The 22692-nt window shown below is 39.3% G+C and overlaps 1 protein-coding gene across 1 annotated transcript; it reads right to left on the bottom strand.

Annotated features, from left to right (window-relative positions):
* Positions 1-1898: 1898 nt before the first annotated feature.
* Positions 1899-22684, bottom strand: LOC148067697 (uncharacterized). The gene is made up of 13 exons (XM_087806110.1): positions 22457-22684; positions 18193-18311; positions 15384-15598; positions 13803-13932; positions 13476-13597; positions 11478-11564; positions 11236-11325; positions 4791-4879; positions 3743-3956; positions 3505-3627; positions 2454-2619; positions 2165-2247; positions 1899-2105 (listed from the first exon to the last, which is right to left on the bottom strand). Exons 1-13 carry the CDS (start codon positions 22544-22546, stop codon positions 2011-2013), a joined length of 1623 nt encoding a protein of 540 aa, XP_087662236.1. The 5' UTR covers positions 22547-22684; the 3' UTR covers positions 1899-2010.
* Between the last annotated feature and the right edge of the window lie 8 nt (positions 22685-22692).

Genomic DNA, 22692 nt, shown 5'->3' with positions numbered 1-22692 from the left:
TATTCACAGAAGTTACTGAAAAATATTAGCCGTATGCTAGGTCTCAAACTAATGAAGTCTAGCTAACAGCTAGCATAGGGAACACAGTGGGGCAAAGTGGGTTTACTCCGGTTTCCTCCCTCAGTCTAAAAACATACAGAGGTTGATTGGGAATTTGGGGAAAATTGTCCATAGGTACGAGTGTGTGTGTGTGAATGGTTGTCTGTCTTTGTGTGTCCTGTGACATCCTGTCCAGGGTGTCCCCCGCCTCTCGCCTGAAGAAGCTGGGAAAGGCTTCAGCCTCCAGTGACCCCCATAAGGAAACAAGTGGTATGGTCCTCAGTTTTAGAGCCCATTAGCTGTATAATCCTCGAGCCATTATTTAAATGAAACCTTCCACGCGCCAAGAGCGCCATCTATCAGAGATAGAAGACGTAACGCTTTATGAAGCTTCATCAGAACACCACGAGCCATAGCAACACATCAGTATGTTTATTTAAAACTCTCCGAATAAATACAAAACTTGCAGGTTTTCCATAACAATTTTTATTATTAAAATTGTGTGTAGTTCAGTCACGACAAAAGAACATGATTTTACATTGACGTCAAATTGTTCAGGCAGGTGTCTTTACAGCTGGAGTGAGAAGCTCAGTCGTCAGGCAGAGACTTGTGCTGAGTCTCAAAAAGCATACTTCTCTTAGTATACTAGAAGTTAGTATGCATCAGGATAGTGTACGTACTAACTAGTACGCAAATTCTCCACAGATAGTATGTCTCAAATCAAACACTGCTGCTACACACTAACAGGAAATGACGCGACAGCTTCTTCTTCTACTTCTATTTAAGGATGTTTCAACTAGCTGTTTGAACGCTATCGCCACCTGCTGGCAGCATGTTTTGCAAGTTTGGAAGAAGAAATAAAGAAAAAATATGTGAATCGAAATATTGGCGAGATATTTAAGCTGGTATCAGCACCGAAGAATTGTCATCATCCTTCTACTGCTGAAAATACACCTGTAAGTATATATATATATATATATATATATATATATATATGACGTAACTTCTGTTAACAACGTCACTAAGATGGAGCCGTTTAGTGTAGATAGTGTCCATCGAACCATACTCAGTTTAGACGCACTTACGCACTAAAAATACTAACTTTGAGTACGCTAGTATGCGATTTGAGACACAGCACTAAAGGAGAGCAGGGAGGGTTTGAGTCAGTTTTTGTCGAGTATGTCCACTCAGGCTGCTCAGATACATTTCCTCGGACAGATCCGTCCTCGCTGGACTACAGAGGGACAACGACAACCTGTGAGTGAGATCCAGGAGGTCATTTTATTGTCATATTTACACCCAAACAATCTGTCCCCTCTCTCCCTTCTCTCCCTCTCTCCCTCTCTCCCTCTCTCCCTTCTCTCCCTCCCTCTCTCCCTCTCTCCCTTCTCTCCCTTCTCTCCCTCCCTCTCTCCCTCTCTCCCTCTCTCCCTCCCTCTCTCCCTTCTCTCCCTCCCTCTCTCCCTCTCTCCCTCTCTCCCTTCTCTCCCTCCCTCTCTCCCTTCTCTCCCTCCCTCTCTCCCTCTCTCCCTTCTCTCCCTCCCTCTCTCTCTCTCTCCCTCTCTCCCTCCCTCTCTCCCTCTCTCTCTCCCTCTCTTCCTCCCCAGCATCCACACTTCAGTCCGTCACCCTCTCTCCCTCTCTCCCTCTCTCTCTCCCTCTCTTCCTCTCTTCCTCCCCAGCATCCACACTTCAGTCCGTCACCCTCTCTCCCTCTCTCCCTCCCTCTCTCTCTCTTCCTCTCCCTCTCTCCCTTCCTCTCTCTCTCTCTCTCCCTTCTCTCCCTCCCTCCCTCCCTCCCTCCCTCCCTCCCTCCCTCCCTCCCTCTCTCCCTCTAGAGCATCCACACTTCAGTCTGTCACCCCCTCCTTCTCTCTCCTCCGCTGTCATCTCCCTCTTTTCATTTCCGCTCGGCGGCTGCAGGCCGTCGTGCCTTCAGCCTTCGGCGTCACACGTGCGAGGACCGGCCTCTCATTGGACGACACAGCGGAGCCACGACTCGGACTCTCCCTCCTGCGATACGTCGCTGCGACCAACCTTTGCCTCCTCGCCGTCGCCGTCTTCACCTGAAGTGAAAACAGTTGAACATAAAATGAGCGAGACATTTCCAAGTGTCAATGCGTACCGTCCGACTCATCGTCCTCCGTCTCTCCCTCCGACTCCAGGACGGCGTCCAACCGACTGTCTCTCCTCACGATGACGTCACCTCTGTCACGCCGCCGCCGTTAATTAAACACATCAGACCAAAGACAAAAGTGTGTCAGAATCTTTCTCAACTTCAGCTCCACAATTAGCTCGCCCCAGTAAGAGAGAAAAGTCATTAATATGCAAATGAAGAGCTTAATTAGACCATTAGTCCAGTGGAAATAAATAAAGTGTCGTCTTTTAATTCACGTCGACAGGTCTTCGCCCACCTTTGCTTCCCGGAGCTCGACAGCTGCTCCCAAACGACCAGGTCGCGACCTCCCGTGACCCAGCGGTGGTCGCCGCTCCCTGTGGTCCACGCCGCGAAACAGAGGATTCTAGAAGCGTCCTGGCAGGTCAGCGACGCCAAGTAACGACACCGTGGCAGAGTAAATACTGTGGGAGGAAAGGTCAAGATCGTTTTAGCCTCGAGCTCAGGTCGCCCATAAAAACACTCGAGTCTGAGTTAAATCGTAGCAAAAACAATTGACCGTACAGCTGAGCTTTTAGCATAAATAGTGTAGACGTACATCCATGTTGACATGCAGGTCGAGGACACACAGAGACTTGTTCCTCTTCTAGAATCATTTGATGAAAAAGGCTCATAATAATAACTAATTATTTGCCAAAAAACCTTGAATCGTTCATTAAACCGTTGCATTTTCTAAGCATTAAATCATCATTTATTCAACAATTTCTATATTAAATTATTGCATTTACATGTATTTAACAATATAATTCAACTATTTCTATAATTAAAGTTGATAATAATTTGAAAATACATTTACTGAATTCAATACGTTTTCACTTTTATATTCAAAATTAACTGCAGCCACTGTTATAACAACATTTTTGTCATGAATTTAAAAAGGCTGCAAATTAAAAGATGAACATTGAATCAAGACTTTTCTTTTAATTCTGTGTGTAAAACGAAAAACATTTTCAAAATATTCACATCTTAAGTTAAAATTATTATTCACCCAGCTTTACATCCATTTTCCACCGCTTCCGACAAAATCACACGCACTCATACCTACGGACAATTTCAATAAGTTCTCATGCCACCTATTAAAGAATTAATTTACTTCGCTGATATAACTTGAAATGTTAAATTCAACCACTCAGTATTATGATGGCACTGATATACTTCCATCGATTTGATGCTAACAAACTCTATATATATGATTTTGCTCTGTTATCATAAAGAAAGACGGATCAGAAGCAACGGGCTAAACATTTATTAAAGTTATTATATTTGTTAGTTATATTTGATTTACTCACAGTTCAGCACACTCTCTCCATTTGCCAGATCATAGCAGGAGCCAATTAGGAGCCCCGCTGCCTGGTGAACACAATCTGTTACCCCGGTGACGCTGCTGTGGTTGGTGAGCCTGGACATGGTTCCTATGATAAACAGACAGATGTTGGGTGGAGGGATTATGCTAATTCGTGGGCACCAGCCAACATTTTTTCCACCTTTTAGTCCATTTCTGACACAAGCATGCAGACACTTTCTCACCAGTTGCCCAGTGGAGGATTTTGAGCCAGGCCCGTCCGTGCGCCAGCAGGACCCGGTCCCCCCGCGGGCTCAGACTCAGACGCCCTCCTCCACAGCCCGTCACCCGACCACTCCAGTGATGCAGGAGCCTCAGGGGGTCCCGGTCGGAGCAGCGGTTCTCCCACACAGACACCCCGCCTTCGGAGGAGGCGGTGAACACGAGCGGACCCTGGGACTACAGCACAGGAGACAGTGTTGTCATGGCGACGGGAGGCTTTAACAAGATGCAATCATTTATGTTACATATGCCAAATCTATCGTTCGTCTTCTATTTTAGACAAAACCTTTACTTTGTACATATAATATAATAGGGGAAACTTTTTGCTCCATTTTACATTTTGAACTAAATCATGCAGCTTTTTTTTATGTTGTTTTTGTCATTTTTATTTTCATTTTCTATGAAAATAAATTACCTGAATAATTCCTATTTATTCTCCTTTAATTATCTCTTATGGTAGTCTTAATTGTAAATATGACTAGATTGTGTTCCAGAAAATCATCTCATATGTTTCATTTTCTTTAAAAATATTAATTCATTTGACTTTGCATTCGTTTATTTCATCATTGAAAAATGTTCAAGTGTAAAATGCTCTCAAATAACTTAAAGGTGTTCATTCTTTTCTTGTATTAACTCTTTTATTATTATTTCTTAAATTAATATTATTTTTCTATGCATATGTAATACAGTGTATTCCAAATAATTTAATTTGTTTTTCACTTCTATATTTTAATTATCTCCTTTAAACAAGATGTTGGATGAAATAGTGATTGCTGCGAATTAAAAATCCAGTTCAGTGCACGATATTGATTTTCCTGCTCAGGAGCAACAAATGAGGAAAGAAAATGTGAGAAAAGAAGCCCAGATATGAAGCCATCGATTTCTTCAGAAGAGACTTCTCACTATTTGAAAAACTCAAATGTTCTCCAACTGTTTCCCAGCGTAGACAAATACATGTTTTCTAAAATAGACTCGGAGTAGAGTGAGCGCAGGGGTGAGTGACCCGCCCACCTGGATGGAGGTAACCGCTTCCTGGTGAGCGTTGATTGACTGGCAGTTCTCGAAAGTGTGCCAGCTCCAGGCTTGAACTTTGCCCCCGTCTGTGAGGAGTGACAGAGTGTGAGGTTAACGCATGCTGACGGTAGACTGGCACTCATTACTCTTGGTCACGGTCGACCCACCTGAGCCCGTCTGGATCATTTGTGGCTCTCAATCTCTGAGATACAGCCCTGATGGGCCAGCGCTACAGTGGCTGTCAGACGTGGAACATTCACATGCATTATTTTAAACCTTCAATTGCTTCTGAACGCTTATTGTGTTGAAGTAATATGTGCAATTTCTGATACTATTTCTTATTGGCTGTGTGATTTATCACTTGGTCATTTCACCACAGATTGTTATTCAAGCGTTGGTCACATAATTATAATTTCAATTATGTAAATGGTTCTCTTGTGACAAGCACTTGCAACACAGGTGTACCTGCGTCACACTGTCAAACACTGTCTATTCCATTCTAGTTTTTACATTTAGACAAAAGAAAGGATCAACTACTAGCTGAGAAAAAGCTTCTGTCGTGTGGCAAAAATAACTTTTAATAAGTCATCGAGTCTTAATCACTGTAATCTAATTTGCCACAACATGGTTCACCTCCAGCAGTCTCACTGTTTGGCCACAGTACCACACGTTTAAATATGTTTTAAAAAAGCCAGATTGTTCACACAGTTACAAACAGTTCATGATCTGAACAGCAGATAAAGTTCAACACAAACAGAGAACTTGCTACAGAACTCACTGCTCTATTTAGTGACGGCTGGTCACTACTGGTTGGTCATTACAATAGTTTATTTTAATTTTAAAATCAAGGTGAGGTCAGAACCTAAACCCTGCAATAAAAGCAGGACCACTGTATTTATCTACTATATCTATTGTTTGGCTTGCAACTTGGACTGGGTTTAAAATGTTGCCTTCCCACTTGCATTTTGAGTTTGACACCCCTGGAATAATGTATACTAGAGTTTTTTTCATTTTCATTTTGTGTGATAAGCAACTGTGTAACTTAACCTATCGATGATGAAATCTTTCATGTGAGAACTCCTGGGTAAAATTATTCAGAGATTTCCTGATGTTTCTTATCACATTTTTGCTGATGACATCCAGCTCTACTGCTCTTTTGATCCAACTGAGCCCCAGAGGCTGAACAGCTTAGTCAATTGTTTGCTAGAAATCAAACAATGGCTAAATGAAAACACTTTGCAGCTAAATGTGAACAAAACTGAAACTCTGGTGATTGAAACTGTTTCCTTCAACTGAGAAAAAGAGCTTATAATCCATGCATTGTTAGACTATTATAACTATTGTAGTTTATTTGTATGTCTAAAAAAGAAGGATCTGCCTCGCCTGCAGTTTATACAAAACTCTGCAGCGAGAATTCTGACCTGCTCTAGTAGAAGAACTCACATTTCCCCCGATCCTTAAAACTCTTCACTGACTGCCAGTTTCTTTCTTGGTGGCAAGATTTCTAAAATTCTGGTTCTTATTTTCAGATCTATTCATGGTCAGGCTCCTCCTTACATCAGTGATCTGATCTAGACTTACACCCCAGCTCGGGCTCTGAGGTCTGTTGCTCCACTTGCTTTGGAACGATCTTCCTCTCTCTCTGTGTTTGATGATCTACTGACTCCTTCAAGAAACGTCTTAAGACGTTTTTATTTGTGCAGATCTTCTGGGAATTCTGTGTTTGTCTTATGTTGTCTTTGCCTTTCTAGATTTATATATATTTTTTAATTGCTTTTGATTGTTCAAACGCTTTGTGACCCTGGTCTAGAAAGGTGCTTTACAAATAACTATTACTTACTTACTTAGACGTGCCACCCTGCTGAGTACAAGAAGAGTCGACTACAGGATACCAAAAACCATGTGGACAACCAGAAAGGTTTTGGGATATTCTTTTCTAGAGTGGCGAGCAGAATCTGAGCCTTTTTATGGGATAAATATCAGACCAACATTCAGCCTGAAAGAGATAAGAACATCTTGGCCATCAAAAGCCCAAGAATGTCAAGAAACCTGAGGTCTTTGCCCATGAAGAAGGGGCTAAAATATGTGTAGATCACTGCATTCATTGTGTGAAGCTATGTTTCACGTCTACAGTATGTAACATGGATGTATGTCACTCAAGGGTTGAATAACTTTGTCTATGAGGTGATCACAGAAGGAACATGAATTGGTATTTTACAAAGAATGTTTTTCGAGTCGCATGTGTCTTAGCATAAAATATATATATATATATATCCTTCAAAAACATACTGCTGTGGAGGTTGAATAATGTTGAACACAACTGTCGCACTGAACACATTTTATTTAAGTTTGGCAAGATTGACTGAAGGTGCCACCTTGAGCCTATTGCTGTAGTCCAGGGGTGGCCAACCTGGTCTTCAAAGAGCCGCAGTGGGTGCAGGTTTTTGTTCCAACCAATCAAAGAGGACACATTTTCAACAATCAGGTGACTTAGTAGCATAATCAGTTGATTGTCAATCTGGTGTTGCTTGTTTCAGCTAAAACCTCATTGGTTAAACTGTGCATGCTTGATCGTTTGGAAACCTGCAGCCACTGCGGCTCTTTGAGGACCGGGTTTGCCACCCCTGCTGTAGTCCATGAGGAAAACATTAATTTCAAGTACTGTAATATTTGGACTACATTGTTCTCTCTTCTCTTATCATTTCTCCATCCCCCTCTTTTCTCTCTCCATCCCCCTGTCTTGCTTCTCCCTCACAGCCAGTGCCGGTCTAAGACGGTACTGGCTGTGACGGTTGATACTTTTGAATTAATAATCAGACTATAAGCAGCAACATGTTTTACTTGAACCCAGCAGGAGGGAGTCATTATATTATATATATTGTTATTATAAGACGACAAAGGCTTTCATTAGGTAAGAAAAGCAACTCAAACTTGACAATGATTTGTCTGGTAGGCTTGTTATATTTTTTATCTGTCTGTTTTATTGCCGTGTTACAAGCGGAAAAAAACTAAAACTAAAACTAATATTAAATTCTCTCTCAGTGTATCTCTTGTTACAACAACAACCACTGTAGATTACCATTAGAATGATCACACAAGGGATTAAATGTTGTCATTTCAGTGCCCTTGTAAAGAAAATAAATTATCATTCAATTTATTGAGAAACGGATTCACAGGTGGATGTATAAACGCTTTTCACCTTCTGGCTGTTCATATTGTTTTTATAGTAGTAATGTTGACTTTCTGTAAATATAATAAATTAATGAACGATTTATCAATTCCCTGCATATGGGACCTAATCTTCCAGGGGAGGCTGTGTCTTATCACAACCTTTCTGTGGTCGTTACAGAGTTGGTTCGATTCCACTACTGGCTCAACAAGACAGTCAGATCTTTCTTGGCAGGACCGGAAACAAACTTGGGGTGAGCAGGAGCGAAAACGCATCGTAATTGATGGCAACCTTTTGGTATCAAATGAAAAACTACAAACTTCTCCGTTTCCAGAAATATTGATTTTACTTTTTTTGTTTCTAAACACTTGGCTAACACACAGTATGGATCTCACATCACTGGCTAAGTTTCTCTAACACAAACTCAAATTTTCAAGTCTTAAAAAGTTCATCCGAGGCCATTAAAACCAGAAAGAGTCAATGAGTGTTGTTTTATTCCGTTTTGGCTGATTATATTCACAAGCTCCTCGGCTGTATTGATACCAGCACAAAACATTCTGAACACTTGACAACACAACACTTGAGAAAAAGTCAACGTAATATTTAGAAAAACACGAGCCTTGGTGTTCAACAAAAGCTTCATCTAATCATAAATAAAAACAAATAATAATGAACCTGAACCTTGGATTGATCGAACCGCATTGTTTGTTTCATTTCAAGTCTCTGAATTGAGTGAGAAGCGCTTCAACAACAGCCTGTTAATAAAAAAAAAAGGCTGGCAAGAGAAGCTTAATACAAAAATTCAAGGTACTTTGCCCCCACTGAGCTGTGGAAAGAGTATCTTCGATGGAAGATGGCTGTGCCACCTGGAGGATTTTATTGATGTCATCAATGAGGTTTGGAAAAGAAAGAAACGAAAATAAAAGGCTCAGTTGTTGATAAGTTGAACCCTCCAAAACAACAGAAGCCATAAAGTTGCACACAAGTGTGGAAACTAAGCCTGAAGGGGAAGCTAGAATATTGCTTTTAAATCACCTCCGAGTCATTTGTAGTGTTTTTGGAGGCTTCGGGGACAAAAACAAGAAAATATCAACCTAGTATCTGTGACAACACATAAAACATAAGTTTCTATGTGAAGTCAGAGCTCAGAGTGAACAGCTGAATCTACATATGCTTGAATTTACAGGGGAAACACTGTTTTTCTCTGAATTAAATAACAACATTAAAATACTTCATTTTGGATCACAAATAACATTACTAGGTACCTCCCAGAATTAGTAGCATCCAACTAAAGTGTATCTTGTGCTTACAAGATACACTTTAGTTGGATGCCTCCTCCTAATATGACTTTACATAATACTTTTACTATCGCCCATTACCTTGTGGTGATATCTCAACAATACACAAAGTTCCAGGGAAATGCAATGTTAGCTAAAGGTCCTATAGAAGTTATCAAATAAGAATGAGAAAAATGATGTCCAAATGTTCTCATCCATGATGCTTCCCACTCAGTTACGAACCTTTGCAGTAAGAGCTGGAGGTCACGGTCAGATGAGGCCAACAGGAGCACGTCATCTGCCAAAAGCAGTGCCTCCCCCCCCAACGACCCCTGTCCATAAAAGTTATGAACGGAATCGGTGACATAGGGCAGCCCTGAGTGAGTCCAACCCTCACCGGGAAGGAGTCTGACTTGGCTCTGAGAACACCATATTATTGGAGCACCTGCCACAGGACACAGGGATACAATGGAATACCTTCTCCAGATCAACAAAACACACATGGACAGGTTGGGCAAACTCCCATCAAGCATCCTGCCGAGGGTGTAGAGCAGTTCCACGACCGGGAAGAAAATCACATTTCTGTTGCTGAATCTGAGGATCAACTATCTGACGATCCATCCTTTACAGGACACGTGAATAGACCCTGCCAGGGAGGCTTAAGAGTGTGATCCCCTACAGTTGGAACACACCCTCTAATCCCCCTTTTTAAAAAGAGGACCCCCATGAGACGTTGCAGAAACGTGTCAGCCATGACAGACCCGTAACATCCGAGGTCTTGAGAAACTCTGTGGTTTTCTTCCACCTCCAGGGCCTTGCCACCAAGAAGCTTTTTAACCACCTCGGCAACCTCAACCTGAGAGCTAGAGTAGCCCACGTCATCGCAGCCGACAGTTCACTGCCTCCCCCTCCAGAGCCGCCTGACGTCTGTCTAGAACCGCTTCAAAGCCATACGGAAGTCAATTCTTAACTTTTATTTTTTTAGCAAAAACAACTTTCTTATCAGAGAAAAGTTCAGTATTAAAGTTGTTACCTTTTGTAACTTTTGTTCTGTTTATAACTTAAGTTTTTAAAAGGGGCTTGGTGCTTAGTTAAATTTTCAAATGGTTTCTTTTGTACCATTTAATTTAATTGTCAATCTTTAACTTAACAATATTGTTGAGGTTTTTTGTGTTGGTCTTCTTTTGCTTTTGTGAGTTGTCATGGTAAAACAAATGGTCAATAACTTTTTGTTGCTAAACGTACAGCACTTTGTACAGAGCAGATGTATTATTCATGTTTTCTAATCACTTAGACAAAAGAACTCAAGAATATTCACTCCTGCTGGTGGAAACTAAAGGTTGCAGCCATTGAGTCAAATACAGCTGAATGTAAATGACGAGAACAACAAATAATGTTGTTAAAACAAAGTCATCAGTGAATATTAAATATGACAATATTTTCAGATAACACAACCATTCATTTAAATGCAGAAAACTACTGTATTTTCCGCACTATACACTGAATTATTGGGGGGACTGTCAAAGAATTGTCGATTGTCAAAATGTTCAGGTATAAAGGAGAATGGATTACTGTCGTTTCCTAAAATAATGATTCCCAATATTGTAAATGATGCATTTATCACTGATTATTCACTAAAAATGCAGCTTTGTTAAAACAAGAATGTTGTAATTACAAACAAAACATTTAAAGAGAATAATTGCCAAACGTGTCTTATTTGATTGTAGCTATGCGGCACAAACACATCAGATTCATCTAATGGTAAAAACCCCTGTCATAAGACAAGACTACAAAATTCCCAATTTGTGATACAATTTGAAAAATGTAAATTTTATTTTAGTTTCCATAAACACAATATCGCTCAGAGCTCTTCTTGACACCATCATTACTATTCCAGACACAGTGTTGATAAAATACAATGCCCGGCTACAATTATTATGACCAGCATGTCGCTCACGTTTAAATCTTGCATCCTGGTAAAAAAAAAAAAAGGCACCTGAACCGGTAATGATGTAGCCGTCTCCCTCTGGCACGAAGCATAGCGCCGTCACGGCATTAAAGGTGTAGATAGACTTCACACACTGCCCTGCAGGAGTTACAAGAAAATACTCATTTAATTGACAGGACACACACCAGCAGTCACACAGGCTAACATTGATTACCACGCACACACGAGAGGCCTCGAGGCCGTTTCCATCTTATAGATTCAGATTTGTTTGCCTGTGTTGTTAAACGTACCGACATTTAGGGCCCAGACCCTCACGCAGCAGTCGGCAGAGCCACTTAAGATGAACCTCTCCTTGTCCGACAGAGACAGAGTCCATGCTGGGAAGGATGTAAAACAAAAAATCAGTAAACACAATTAAGTAAGTAAGTAAGTCATTTGTATTTATATAGCGCTTTTCCAGACCAGGGTCACAAAGCACTTAAACAATCAAAACAATATTCAATAAAGTATATACTTTAAAGGGCAAGATAAAACTGATCAAACACAGAGAGAGAGGAAGATCGTTCCAAAGCTTAGGAGCAACAGTCTGGAAGGATTTCTCTCCTCTGGTCCTGAACCGTGTGCGAGGAACCATCAGTAGATTCTGATCCACAGACCTCAGAGCCCAAGCTGGGGTGTAAGGCTGGATCAGATCAGTGATGTAAGGAAGAGCCTGACCATGAACAGATCTGAAAGTAAGAACCAGAATTTAAGGAGAGTTTTAAGGATCTGAGAAATGTGAGTTCTTCTACTAGAGCAGTCAGAATTCTCGCTGCAGAGTTCTGAATCAACTGCAGGCTAGAGACAATATCTCTATTTCATCACATCCATTCATCTCTGAACCTTATCTTATCTTAAAGACTGACATCTTTGTAGCTCATCATATCAACATGAATGTTCATCTACTTTAAACCAACCATCCAGCGGGCCACATGAAATTACTCTTAATTTTGACACTTTGCTCCGGTAGATATTGCAGCTTCCAATTTAATTTTTGACATCTAGAACTAAGAGGCATGAAAATAGAAGTAGATGTTCTACGCGATGCACATAACAGGAAGCCGCAGCATTTCTTTCTTTGCATCAGATGAATTCATGAGTCATATATTTGTAAAGTTTCTTCTTGTCATCTGCGTGACCAAAAATGTGCACTTTTATAGCTAAGATGATTTCAGAATCAACGACAAAACTTGATTTCTTGTCTCGTAAACCCGATTATTGGCTCGGTTTTTCTGGACTAAACAGATGGACGGATGCTGCGGCGTCTTCTGTGTGGTAACATACAAGAGTGAAAGCTGCTTTATTTCAGCACGCCGCGTCACAACATGTGTTTCGGAGTCAGAGGAGGAAGTGTGGGAGAGAGCAGGAGCTGGAGTGATGGAAGTCTGCTGCTGCAGAACGACTCCAGTCTCACAAGTGTCTGAGGAGCTGCTCCATCGTTACTAGACCAGAGGACGCCGGCGTCACTCATGCAGACCACCACGTTGTGTGCGTGTTCTTGTGTTGTTGAGTGTCTTCTGTCCTAATCCTGTAGGTTTGTGTGTTCTAACTTTGTGTGCGTCTGTCGGCTCATGTGTCTATACTGAGTGTTTTTAACACTGCTTGTGGATCTGTATCCATTGTGTATGTGTGTGTGTGTGTGTAAATGCTGTTTTTTTGGCGAGTGGGTTTGTTAGTGTGTATGCTACTGTGTTTGTGTATCAACAAGTGTGTGTCAACAAGTCTGAATTATGTTTTGTTGCGTGCCAACGTGCACCTATGTGTGAGTGTGTGAGTGTGTTTGTTTGGATGTTAAAAGTGTAAAATGAAGTTTTTTTGCTTACCTACTGCGTGTGCGCTTTCACGTCTGTGTGTGTGTGTGTGCCTGCATGCTTTTGTGTCAACAAGTGTCTGTGTGTGTTTTTCTGTGTTTTAACAGGTGTAAATGCTGTTTTGTTGCAGACCTGTTTGTGTGCGTGTAGTTGTGTGTGTGCGCGTGTGTGTGTGTGCGCGTATGTGTGTGTGTGTGTGTGTGTGTGTGTGTGTTTGTGTGTGTGTGTGTGTTTGTGCGTGTTTTTGCATATGTTTGTGTGTGTTTGTGTAGTTTTGTGTGTGTGTGTTTGTGCGTGTGTTTTTGTGTCAACAAGTGTCTGTGTCTGAGTTTGTGTGTGTTTTTGCGTATGTTTGTGTGTGTTTCTGTAGGTGTGTGTAGGTGTGTGTGTGTGTGTTTGTGTAGGTGTGTGTGTGTGTTTGTGTGTGTGCATGCTCACCGAGCTTCTTACAGTACTCGGGGGGCGGGGCTGACAGGCAGGTGATACCACCAGTGTGACCCCCCAGGTTCTTGTGCTCTGTTGCCGTGGGAACATGCCACACCTTCACGGTTGTGTCCCGGCTGGTGTGAAAAGGAGAGGAAAGATGGCGTGAGTGAAACAGAAGGCTCTTAAAAACTGCAACGGAAGCAGTGAAGTCCGTGGAGTCCCGGGGAGCAGGAAGAGAAACACAAGTCAGACGGTCTGGGAAACGAGCTGCAGCATGTTGGCGGGAAAATTAGCTAAAATGGTCACTTTGCATAGCTATTATGCAAATGTATATTTTACCTCCCGGAAATCACCAGGTTGTCAACGGCAACGACACATGTGACAATGTCGTTGTGACCCTCCAATCGCCTCAAGCGGAACTTTGCCTTCTCCCAAGACGCTCTGAGGGAAGTGAATTCAGCATCTGCGCCTGGAAAAACAGGAAGGAATTTGGTTCAATTAGTGATGTTGACTCATCGGCACCACAGCCTGCTAATCTACACACTTCTTTAATATGGATTAGTCGACTGCTGTGAAGCGTGGGGCGATCTCGCTCCAAGGCTGTGGAATGTGGGTTGTGATGCAGCCAGTCTGCTTGTAATGAGAGCCAGTGTGAGTGTGGAAATGTTAACCTGATTAATGTTAATAATTCAAGCTAGCGCCGCTACCCTGGTGTTGACCCGGGTCCGCGTTTAAACAGCCGACCTTTAGATCAAGCACTTTTCTTTAAACGGTTCAACTGAAATATTGAGAGCCATCGTGGAAATGAATGCAAATTTTTATTTTACATTCATAGATCACTTGTTAATTTTTTTAAGTTCTTTGTTACAGGGCTCTTTTTTCTTCTTTATTTGATCCTCCAGGCCATTTGTTTGTCCCTTTTTCTTTTGTCCGATAGCAACTTACAACATTCGCATTTATCGTGTATTATCTTTGCGTTATCTCAGGGTCAAGGTGACCTGAAGGACAACAAATGAGTTTGAGGTATCCCTTTTGTTGCCTCTGGGTCAAGATGAACAACCTCCACCAGTGCATATGTATTTATGGAAGCCAGGCAGGTCGTTCATCTTGACCCTGAGATAACAAGGGATAATAACGTTTCTTTAAAAAAAGAGAGTCATGACACTTTCCATTGAGACTAATTATGACAGAAAAAGGGGAAAATTGAGAACCCCGATTTCTATATTTGTAAGGGATTTTTAGTCTAAATCTAAACAAAAGAAGAAACAAAACAATCCACCTTTACAAATAACTATTACTTACTTACAATAGTTAGCCAGCAAAATATGGTGCCTTGAATATTCCCCTTGATAAAAATAACTATCATCAGATTTAAAATGTCAGATGTTTTTTAAACACAGCACGTTTGTCCCGTTCTCAACCTTTAAACACTAAAAGATTATAGTGTGTATGTAACTACCTTTTAATGTGGTTATATTTCTGCTGGAAATTACAGGGAACTATAAGTAAATATCTTGATTTATTGGTAATATAGAAAAATAAAATATGGTGCTAAATATACACATGAAAACACACATATGTACTCAGTATACAATTGTTAATAACATACGCTAAAATAGTTTGAGATTGAAGGATGAAGCAGTGAGATTGATTTTGGTAAAATAGTCTGAACAGTTGCTATTGATGGTATAACTTTTATATTTAGTTAAAGAACATGAACAAAAATATTATTTTTATCTAATATTTTTCTGTAGAATTCCAGGATTAAGGACAACTTTTGTTCTTGTTGTTGTTTAAGAGCGCAACACATTTGCTCTTGTGACCCAGGTTCCTTTTCACTTTCTCGATCGTATTAATGTATTGTAATGGCTGACATTGACATTCCTGTGTTGGTGGATGAGTGGATGAGTTACTGCTCACTCTGCTGTACTGTCTGCTGGTCCGTGTCCACGTCAGAGTCTGGCTGCTGATGTGACACCGAGGCTTGAGTCCTCCTGGCCTGATGTCTGCTGCTGTCTGCTGCTCCACACGTCTCTTTGGTGCCGGCAGACGCCGGAGCTCCTTTACTTCTGGACTTCTCTTCTCCCCTGAGGATTTTCGTTGCTGGAGAGGTTGGCGATGGAAGGATGTCCTCGCTGTGTCGGCACAAAAAAAAGGGCTAAGTAATGGATCAAAGTCTCACTTTCAGAACGTACACAGAATTCAGATTATTTGTGACAATATTGCAAATATGAACTGCAACAGTTGAGTCAAGGCAACGATTATACAGCAGAGATCGTCATCTAGAGGTCTGTGAAAATGAAGACAATTCTTTATGAAGCTTCAATAGCCGATCCCTGATCCATCCAGTCTGCAGGAAAAAATCTAATATTTTAAAGGAAGAAGAGGGCGCCGCCGTTCACACCATGGGCTTGGATAGCAAGACATCTGAACTCCTGAAAGGATCGTTCACCAGAATATTGACCTTGACTTAAACGTATAAGATGAAAACATAAAGCATGACCATTAAATAACGCTTCAAAGTTAAGCAATTTAACAAAGAACAACATTGTTGGAGACAGTGTGGTCGCCGGAGTGACAATCACACACACGTTTTTTCGGTCATGCACCGGATTGTAAACAATTCTGGTATGATGTCATCGTTGTCTCCGAGGAGATTCTGGGCTACAGGGTTCCAAAGGATCCAAGATATCTGTACCTTGCTCTACCTTGGACTGCTATAGATAAGAAAGATCTTCATGTTTTTAACATTCTAGCTAATTAACCTAATTCTGAGGTCTGTGGATCAGAATCTACTGATGGTTCCTCGCACACGGTTCAGGACCAGAAGAGAGAAATCCTTCCAGACTGTTGCTCCTAAGCTTTGGAACGATCTTCCTCTCTCTCTGTGTTTGATGATCTACTGACTCCTTCAAGAAACATCTTAAGACGTTTTATTTGTTCAGGCTTTTCCTTGATTTTCTGGAACTCTTGTTGTGTTATCAGTTTTATCTTGATCTTTAAAGTATATACTTTATTGAATATTGTTTTGATTGTTTAAGCGCTTTGTGACCCTGGTCTGGAAAAGCTCTATATAAATAAAAATGACTTACTTACTTACTTACTATAGCTTGTAAAAAAACAAATCATGAGAAATTGGCTCAAAAGTGAATCTCCACTGGATAGGTGGCTGAACATAGTGGAGGATATGTTTGTCATGGAAAGATTTACATTTTATATAAGAATTAAGGCAGAAAGCCACAATAAGCACTGGAAAAAGTAGACTGACTATCAAAAACGTAAAAATGCCTCAGCATAACGTGTAGTAAGCATGTAACACCCCTTGTTTTTTGTTTTTTTTATTGCGTTCTTTTCTTTTCATACTGTATATATTTTTTCATTTGCTTGGACTGTGTTTGCTTTGTGTTAACCTTGAAAAAATGTGAAAATAAATATTATTAATAAAAATAATGCTTTAAAGTAAAAGTGACACATCCATTGGTGCAGAGACATCCTGCCTGGAAATGGAAATAGTCAGATGCTGTAAAGCTAACTCGCAAAAAAAAAAAACTTTCCATGAAACACGAGTATTATTCTTAATATATTTAAGGACCTTTACATGTTTTTGACTGAAAGCTTTAATCAGTAGCTACATGTCCATTCCAATAGATAGTGACCGATATATGGCATTGATACCAGAGGGATTATGTTCACCCTTTATTTATTTGTCTATCGCCGCTTTGTTGTGCATGGTATTTGCTTCGTTTTGAATTGTACTGTATATCCTCTTCATGTATGCATTTTTCTCTTTTCTTTATTAAAATAAGGGCTTTGCAGTGAAATTGCTGCCATGATGGGATGTATGAGTCGTACCGGTGTGTACTTGCATTGCCTACTAATGCTCAATAAAAACATTTTAAACCAAAGTAAGAGCAAACTCGAGACACATAAGAGTAGCATAACTACAAAGTACATTGTTGAAATGCATGCTGGGAATATCCTCCTGATATTGATCCAAACATGTTATTATGATATATTATATTTTAATACAATTCAACAAACACACAATTATTTTATTGTCCTTGATTTTCTGGAACTCCTTTGTTGTTCTCAGTTTTATCTTGACCTTTAAAGTATATACTTTATTGAATATTTTTCTGATTGTTTAAGCGCTTTGTGACCCTGGTCTGGAAAAGCGCTATACAATATTTATATAAAAATTACTTACTTACTTACTATTGTTAGGGATTATTAGCCATTTGTGAATCTACTCATTTAGAGGAGAATTTAAACACGTTGTTAATCTCTATAAAAATGCATGGCAGAAGATATAGTTGCAAACACACATATGTTCAGGGACATATATTTATGTATACATAAGAAAGAATGACAGCAGTATTCAGCGTGTGCTAGAACGTGTGGCCCGTAGACACATGTATTTTCTAATCCTGTAGAGTTCTATACAAACCTATTAGCCGTTGTCTCATCTACAAGCCGGATGAATTTGATGCAGCAATTATCTTCCTAAAATGCACCCCGAGGCTCACTTCTAAACGCAGGCTTTTAGAACGATGTTTACACAAACCGTCAGCGGAAGGTTCCAATTTGACAGGATTCGACCCCCAGTGCTTTAAGATTGACACGCAAAAGCAAATCAAAGGCTTCAAAGCCCATATTGCAGCTTTTGATGAATTACAATTTTCTCCATTGGCCCTCGCTTCACCAGCGAGTCTCCCCTTTGCTTACTTACACTTGTCTTTTCATCTTCTGCTCTTTCTCGTCTCCCACGATCCCTGGAGTGAGCTCCGGGCCAGAGAGCTGCAGCTGAAGCTCAGCCAATCTGGAACGCAGCTCCGCCTTCCTGGAGATCTGAGAGGGAAGAAGACACAAGCTGCTAAATCCACAAGTTGTTTACGAGAAACATCATTTGTCCGTGTTGATTCCATGAAAACAAGTTCAACATGTGGATGAAAACAGATGTTCAAGGAGAAACACTTTGGCTCCCCGAAAACATTACTAAATATTTTAAGCCATTCTCATTTAGCGCCACCAATGTAGTACCTCGATGACCATGATCTGAAGAGTTCTTTAAGCTCATGAATGCCATATTTACTTTGCATTGAAAGACATTATCTTTTAAAAACCATATTGCATTTGTCAATTAATAAGTCTTAATTAATTAATTGTCTTAACAAGAAGGATCTGTCTCGCCTGCAGTTGATACAGAACTCTGCAGCGAGAATTCTGACCCACTCTAGTAGAAGAACTCACATTTCTCTGATCCTTAAAACTCTTTAACGCTTCCAGTTTCTTTCAGGATTAACTTTAAAATTCTGGTTCTTACTTTCAGATCTATTCATGGTCAGGCTCCTCCTTCCATCACTGATCTGATCCAGCCTTACACCCCAGCTCGGGCTCTGAGGTCTGTGGATCAGAATCTACTGATGGTTCCTCGCACACGGTTCAGGACCAGAGGAGAGAAATCTTTTCAGGCTGTTGCTCCTAAGCTTTGGAACGATCTTCCTCTCTCTTTGTGTTTGATGATCTACTGACTCCTTCAAGAAACATCTTAAGACGTTTTTATTTGTTCAGGCTTTTCCTTGATTTTCTGGAACTCCTGTTGTGTTCTCAGTTTTATCTTGACCTTTAAAGTATATACTTTATTGAATATTGTTTTGATTGTTTAAGCGCTTTGTGACCCTGGTCTGGAAAAGCGCTATATAAATACAAATTACTTACTTACTTACTTACTTAATAATGATCCTATGTTAAAGCAACCTTTAACAACCTTAACCATTGCACATGTTTTTAGGGAAGACAAAGAGGCTGTTCGCCTCGATCCGGAGAAAACACAACTGATAAAACAAACAAATTTGTTTTCAGGCCCTCGGGTCACCTTGACCCTGAGATAACACCAGGGATATCTATGATGATGATACTGACATATTTGTCATTAACAACAAATAAAAATATACATTTAAGTTTCAGGTTTCTTTCTTTTTTTAGGGATCAATACATGGTAGAAGAGTGACCCAGCAAGGCTGTGCAGGAGCTACTTTATTTCCAATCTCTCAATAAAGACTTGGTTCTTTATTTACTGGATGATAAATAATAAACGTTTGCCATTCTGACCTTTACTTTATGAAGTAACTATCAAGATATCTCATCTAATCCTATGTGTGTTTGTGTATCATAATATTCCTGCGCTGGATTTAAAACATTCCCCTTTGTCATTTTCATCTGAATCCACTTTTTAAATGTCAAAAGCATGAATTCTCTCTGGGCTGCTGAAAATAACTCTCTCTCTGTCTTATTATCATATTATTGAATTATCATCAGTGATGCATGACTGCAGGCAGTCAAGTACAAGCGGGACTCGATCTGATTGCCAGACTGGATAAATGAGACAGAAAAAAAGGATGAATGTTGAACCCTGATAAAAAATTATCTATTCTGGCTTCTTGATCCTCAATAATACTTTTTGAACTCATTAGATTTCAAGTTTGGGGTTATTGAGACAAGAAGCACAAATAAAGGGAACAGATCAAAAGAGTGCTGCTGAAAAGAAGGTTTTTTGCAGCGGTGAAATCATAAAAGGAACATAATGATGAATAAATAATGTGATCAAGTTGTTCTAGAATCCAGGCTGCTTTGGTGTTGTCTGAATTATAAGTACAATACATATTATTCACTTTTTTAAGACAAGTGAAACCTAATCAAATGATTTTGGTTAAGTCCAAAAAACAACATTAAGTGTTATAATAATAATAATAATAATAATAATCTCTATTTATATAGCGCCTTTCTAGACCAGGGTCATGAATATTTTAAGTGTCAAAAATGAATTTGAACATTTCCAAATAACAAAAAAGAAATGCAGATGGAAGCATGAAGGGATGGAATGCCACCTATAACTCAATCGTCAATGTATAGATATAGACTTTTGTTTCACCTATAATTTAAATTTTGGCAATTTTTGTGATTGAGTTTAAAATCCATTTGATCAATCATGGTTTCAGTACAGAATAAACGAATGACATAACACACAAAATAAGCAATAGAGTAACAGAACAGAGCACCGAGGCAGCCTTTCTAGCTCCACTTCCAAAATAATACACGTTATAATACAATGTTACTTTCTGCGATAATTCCAGATCATTTTGTGCGATACTTTTGTGCAAAATCATCAGAGCATTTTCCAATGATTTCAAACAGATGCTTTTAAATTATAATTACAAAAGTGATGCTGTCCCGATGAAACAAAAAGAATACAAGAAGCGTTCCAATCGGATTCACGTCTGATGTCAAATTTCCTCAGGGAAAAGTTGGAAAATTAAATACGTATAAACTATACTATTTGTCTGAAGTTCTTCAAAGTTGCTTCTGCATGTTTCTCTATGTAGCTATTATGAGCAGATCTGATGTTGTTTTATTAAAACATGATGTAAAAACTGGGTCATGCTGTCAGCGTGGTTTGAAAGAGGTCTGTACGTACTTAAAAATGTCTAATGCAACAATTTAAAGAGACTACATTAACACATTTGGCTGTTTTAGGTTCATTAATTTAACCCACTTGCTGACTAACCAGATTAACATTTCTTTAGAGAACTGCTCATATCTTCCATATAAGAGAGACTAATTAATTTGATACAATTACTCTCGTTATCCTATTCATTTATTTTCCAAGGTGCGTGACAACGATTTTATTCTTAGAAAAGAGATAAATCACTGAGGGTTCTGGGGGTGTTTTTATCTGCAGTATTAGTCAGAAAATGTTGTTTTTATGAAAATGTTGCTTTATAGTTAATGATTTCGAGTTACATAAATTAATTGTTTGCAACCTATTTTTTTTTTTTTAATCATATGAAATTGTGTCATGACAAAGACGAAAGAAGATTGTGAAAGACAATCTAGTTTATTTTTGTGATTAAGTCCCTATTTCACTCCCTTGTGTCTTCTCTCACTGAACATCAAAAAAGTAGAAAAGCTGATCAATTTTGATTTATATTACTTTCACATGAAACAGAGCGCATCCCCTGGTGGGATGTTTTAAGCACGTAAGTAAGTAAATAAGTAAGTAATTTTTATTTGTATAGCGCTTTTCCAGACCAGGGTCACAAAGCGCTTAAACAATCAAAACAATATTCAATAAAGTATATACTTTAAAGGTCAAGATAAAACTGATAACACAACAGGAGTTCCAGAAAATCAAGGAAAAGCCAAATAATACGTAACACAATCTCAAACACTGCATTAGTCCTCTAATGATCCATGACATTTTTGTTTATACAATAATATTATTTTTTTATTTACATATTCGATGAAGAAGAATTATCTTCTTTTTTTTATTAATTTATTTAAAAGTCCATGCACAGAAACAGACAAAATTAATAGTAAATAATCACAACAAGCTGTACATGAAAGGGAATATAAATCCATCCCATTTTTTCTTTTTTTTTTGAACTGCAGCTTTTGTTATTCTGTATCATGTGTTGTCAAGTAATAAAATTATAAAATGCAAAGTGCCAGAGTAAACGAGGAGATGTAGTAGATATATATTATATAGATATATATATATACTGTATATATATGCATTACTCTATTGCATGATACTGCTAGTACAGGTAAGAAGGAACAACAATTATTTGTTTGATTTTGCATTTCATTATTAATTTAATTTAATTTAAGGCATCGTAGATAACTGATACTTCCATTATCAATGGATTCTTATATTTACAATCCATAAATACTATAAAAAGGGAAACATTACTATGTGTTTTTATGAAACGTATCATTATTAAATAATTATCTTATTGGGTGACATTCAATTTTCTATTCGATTCTATTCAAGGTGTTTTATCAGAAGACACTTTACAGTTTAAGTAGAACTATAATGCAGAAAAGAAAAACAATCCCATCAAGCATGAGTGAATCACAGCGTGATATCTGTAATAGAAACAACATTAAAACAGGAAGGATTTGGGTTTATAAATGTGGAGGATCTTTTTATGTACCTTAAATCTCTCTTCTGGTGTGAGACTGATTTTTATTTCCAGATTTTCAATCTGCCTTAACTTCTTCTGCAGCTTCCGCACTTCCCCCATCTGAAGCTCCAGACGGTCGGTGTGTAGATGTCTTTTCAATGTTTGTTTGAACAAAAATCCAGACGGATTTACGGGCCGGATTGTCTTGGAATATCCTTAAAAGAGCAAGTTATGGTAGTTGATCACCTATGACGTGTCGCCGGATG

The sequence above is a fragment of the Callionymus lyra genome, chromosome 13, assembly GCF_982586985.1.
Source record: "Callionymus lyra chromosome 13, fCalLyr1.hap1.1, whole genome shotgun sequence".
Lineage (NCBI taxonomy): Eukaryota > Metazoa > Chordata > Actinopteri > Syngnathiformes > Callionymidae > Callionymus > Callionymus lyra.
The sequence above is the reverse complement of the archived record's forward strand: the minus strand, read 5'-3'. Positions and strand labels throughout refer to the sequence as shown.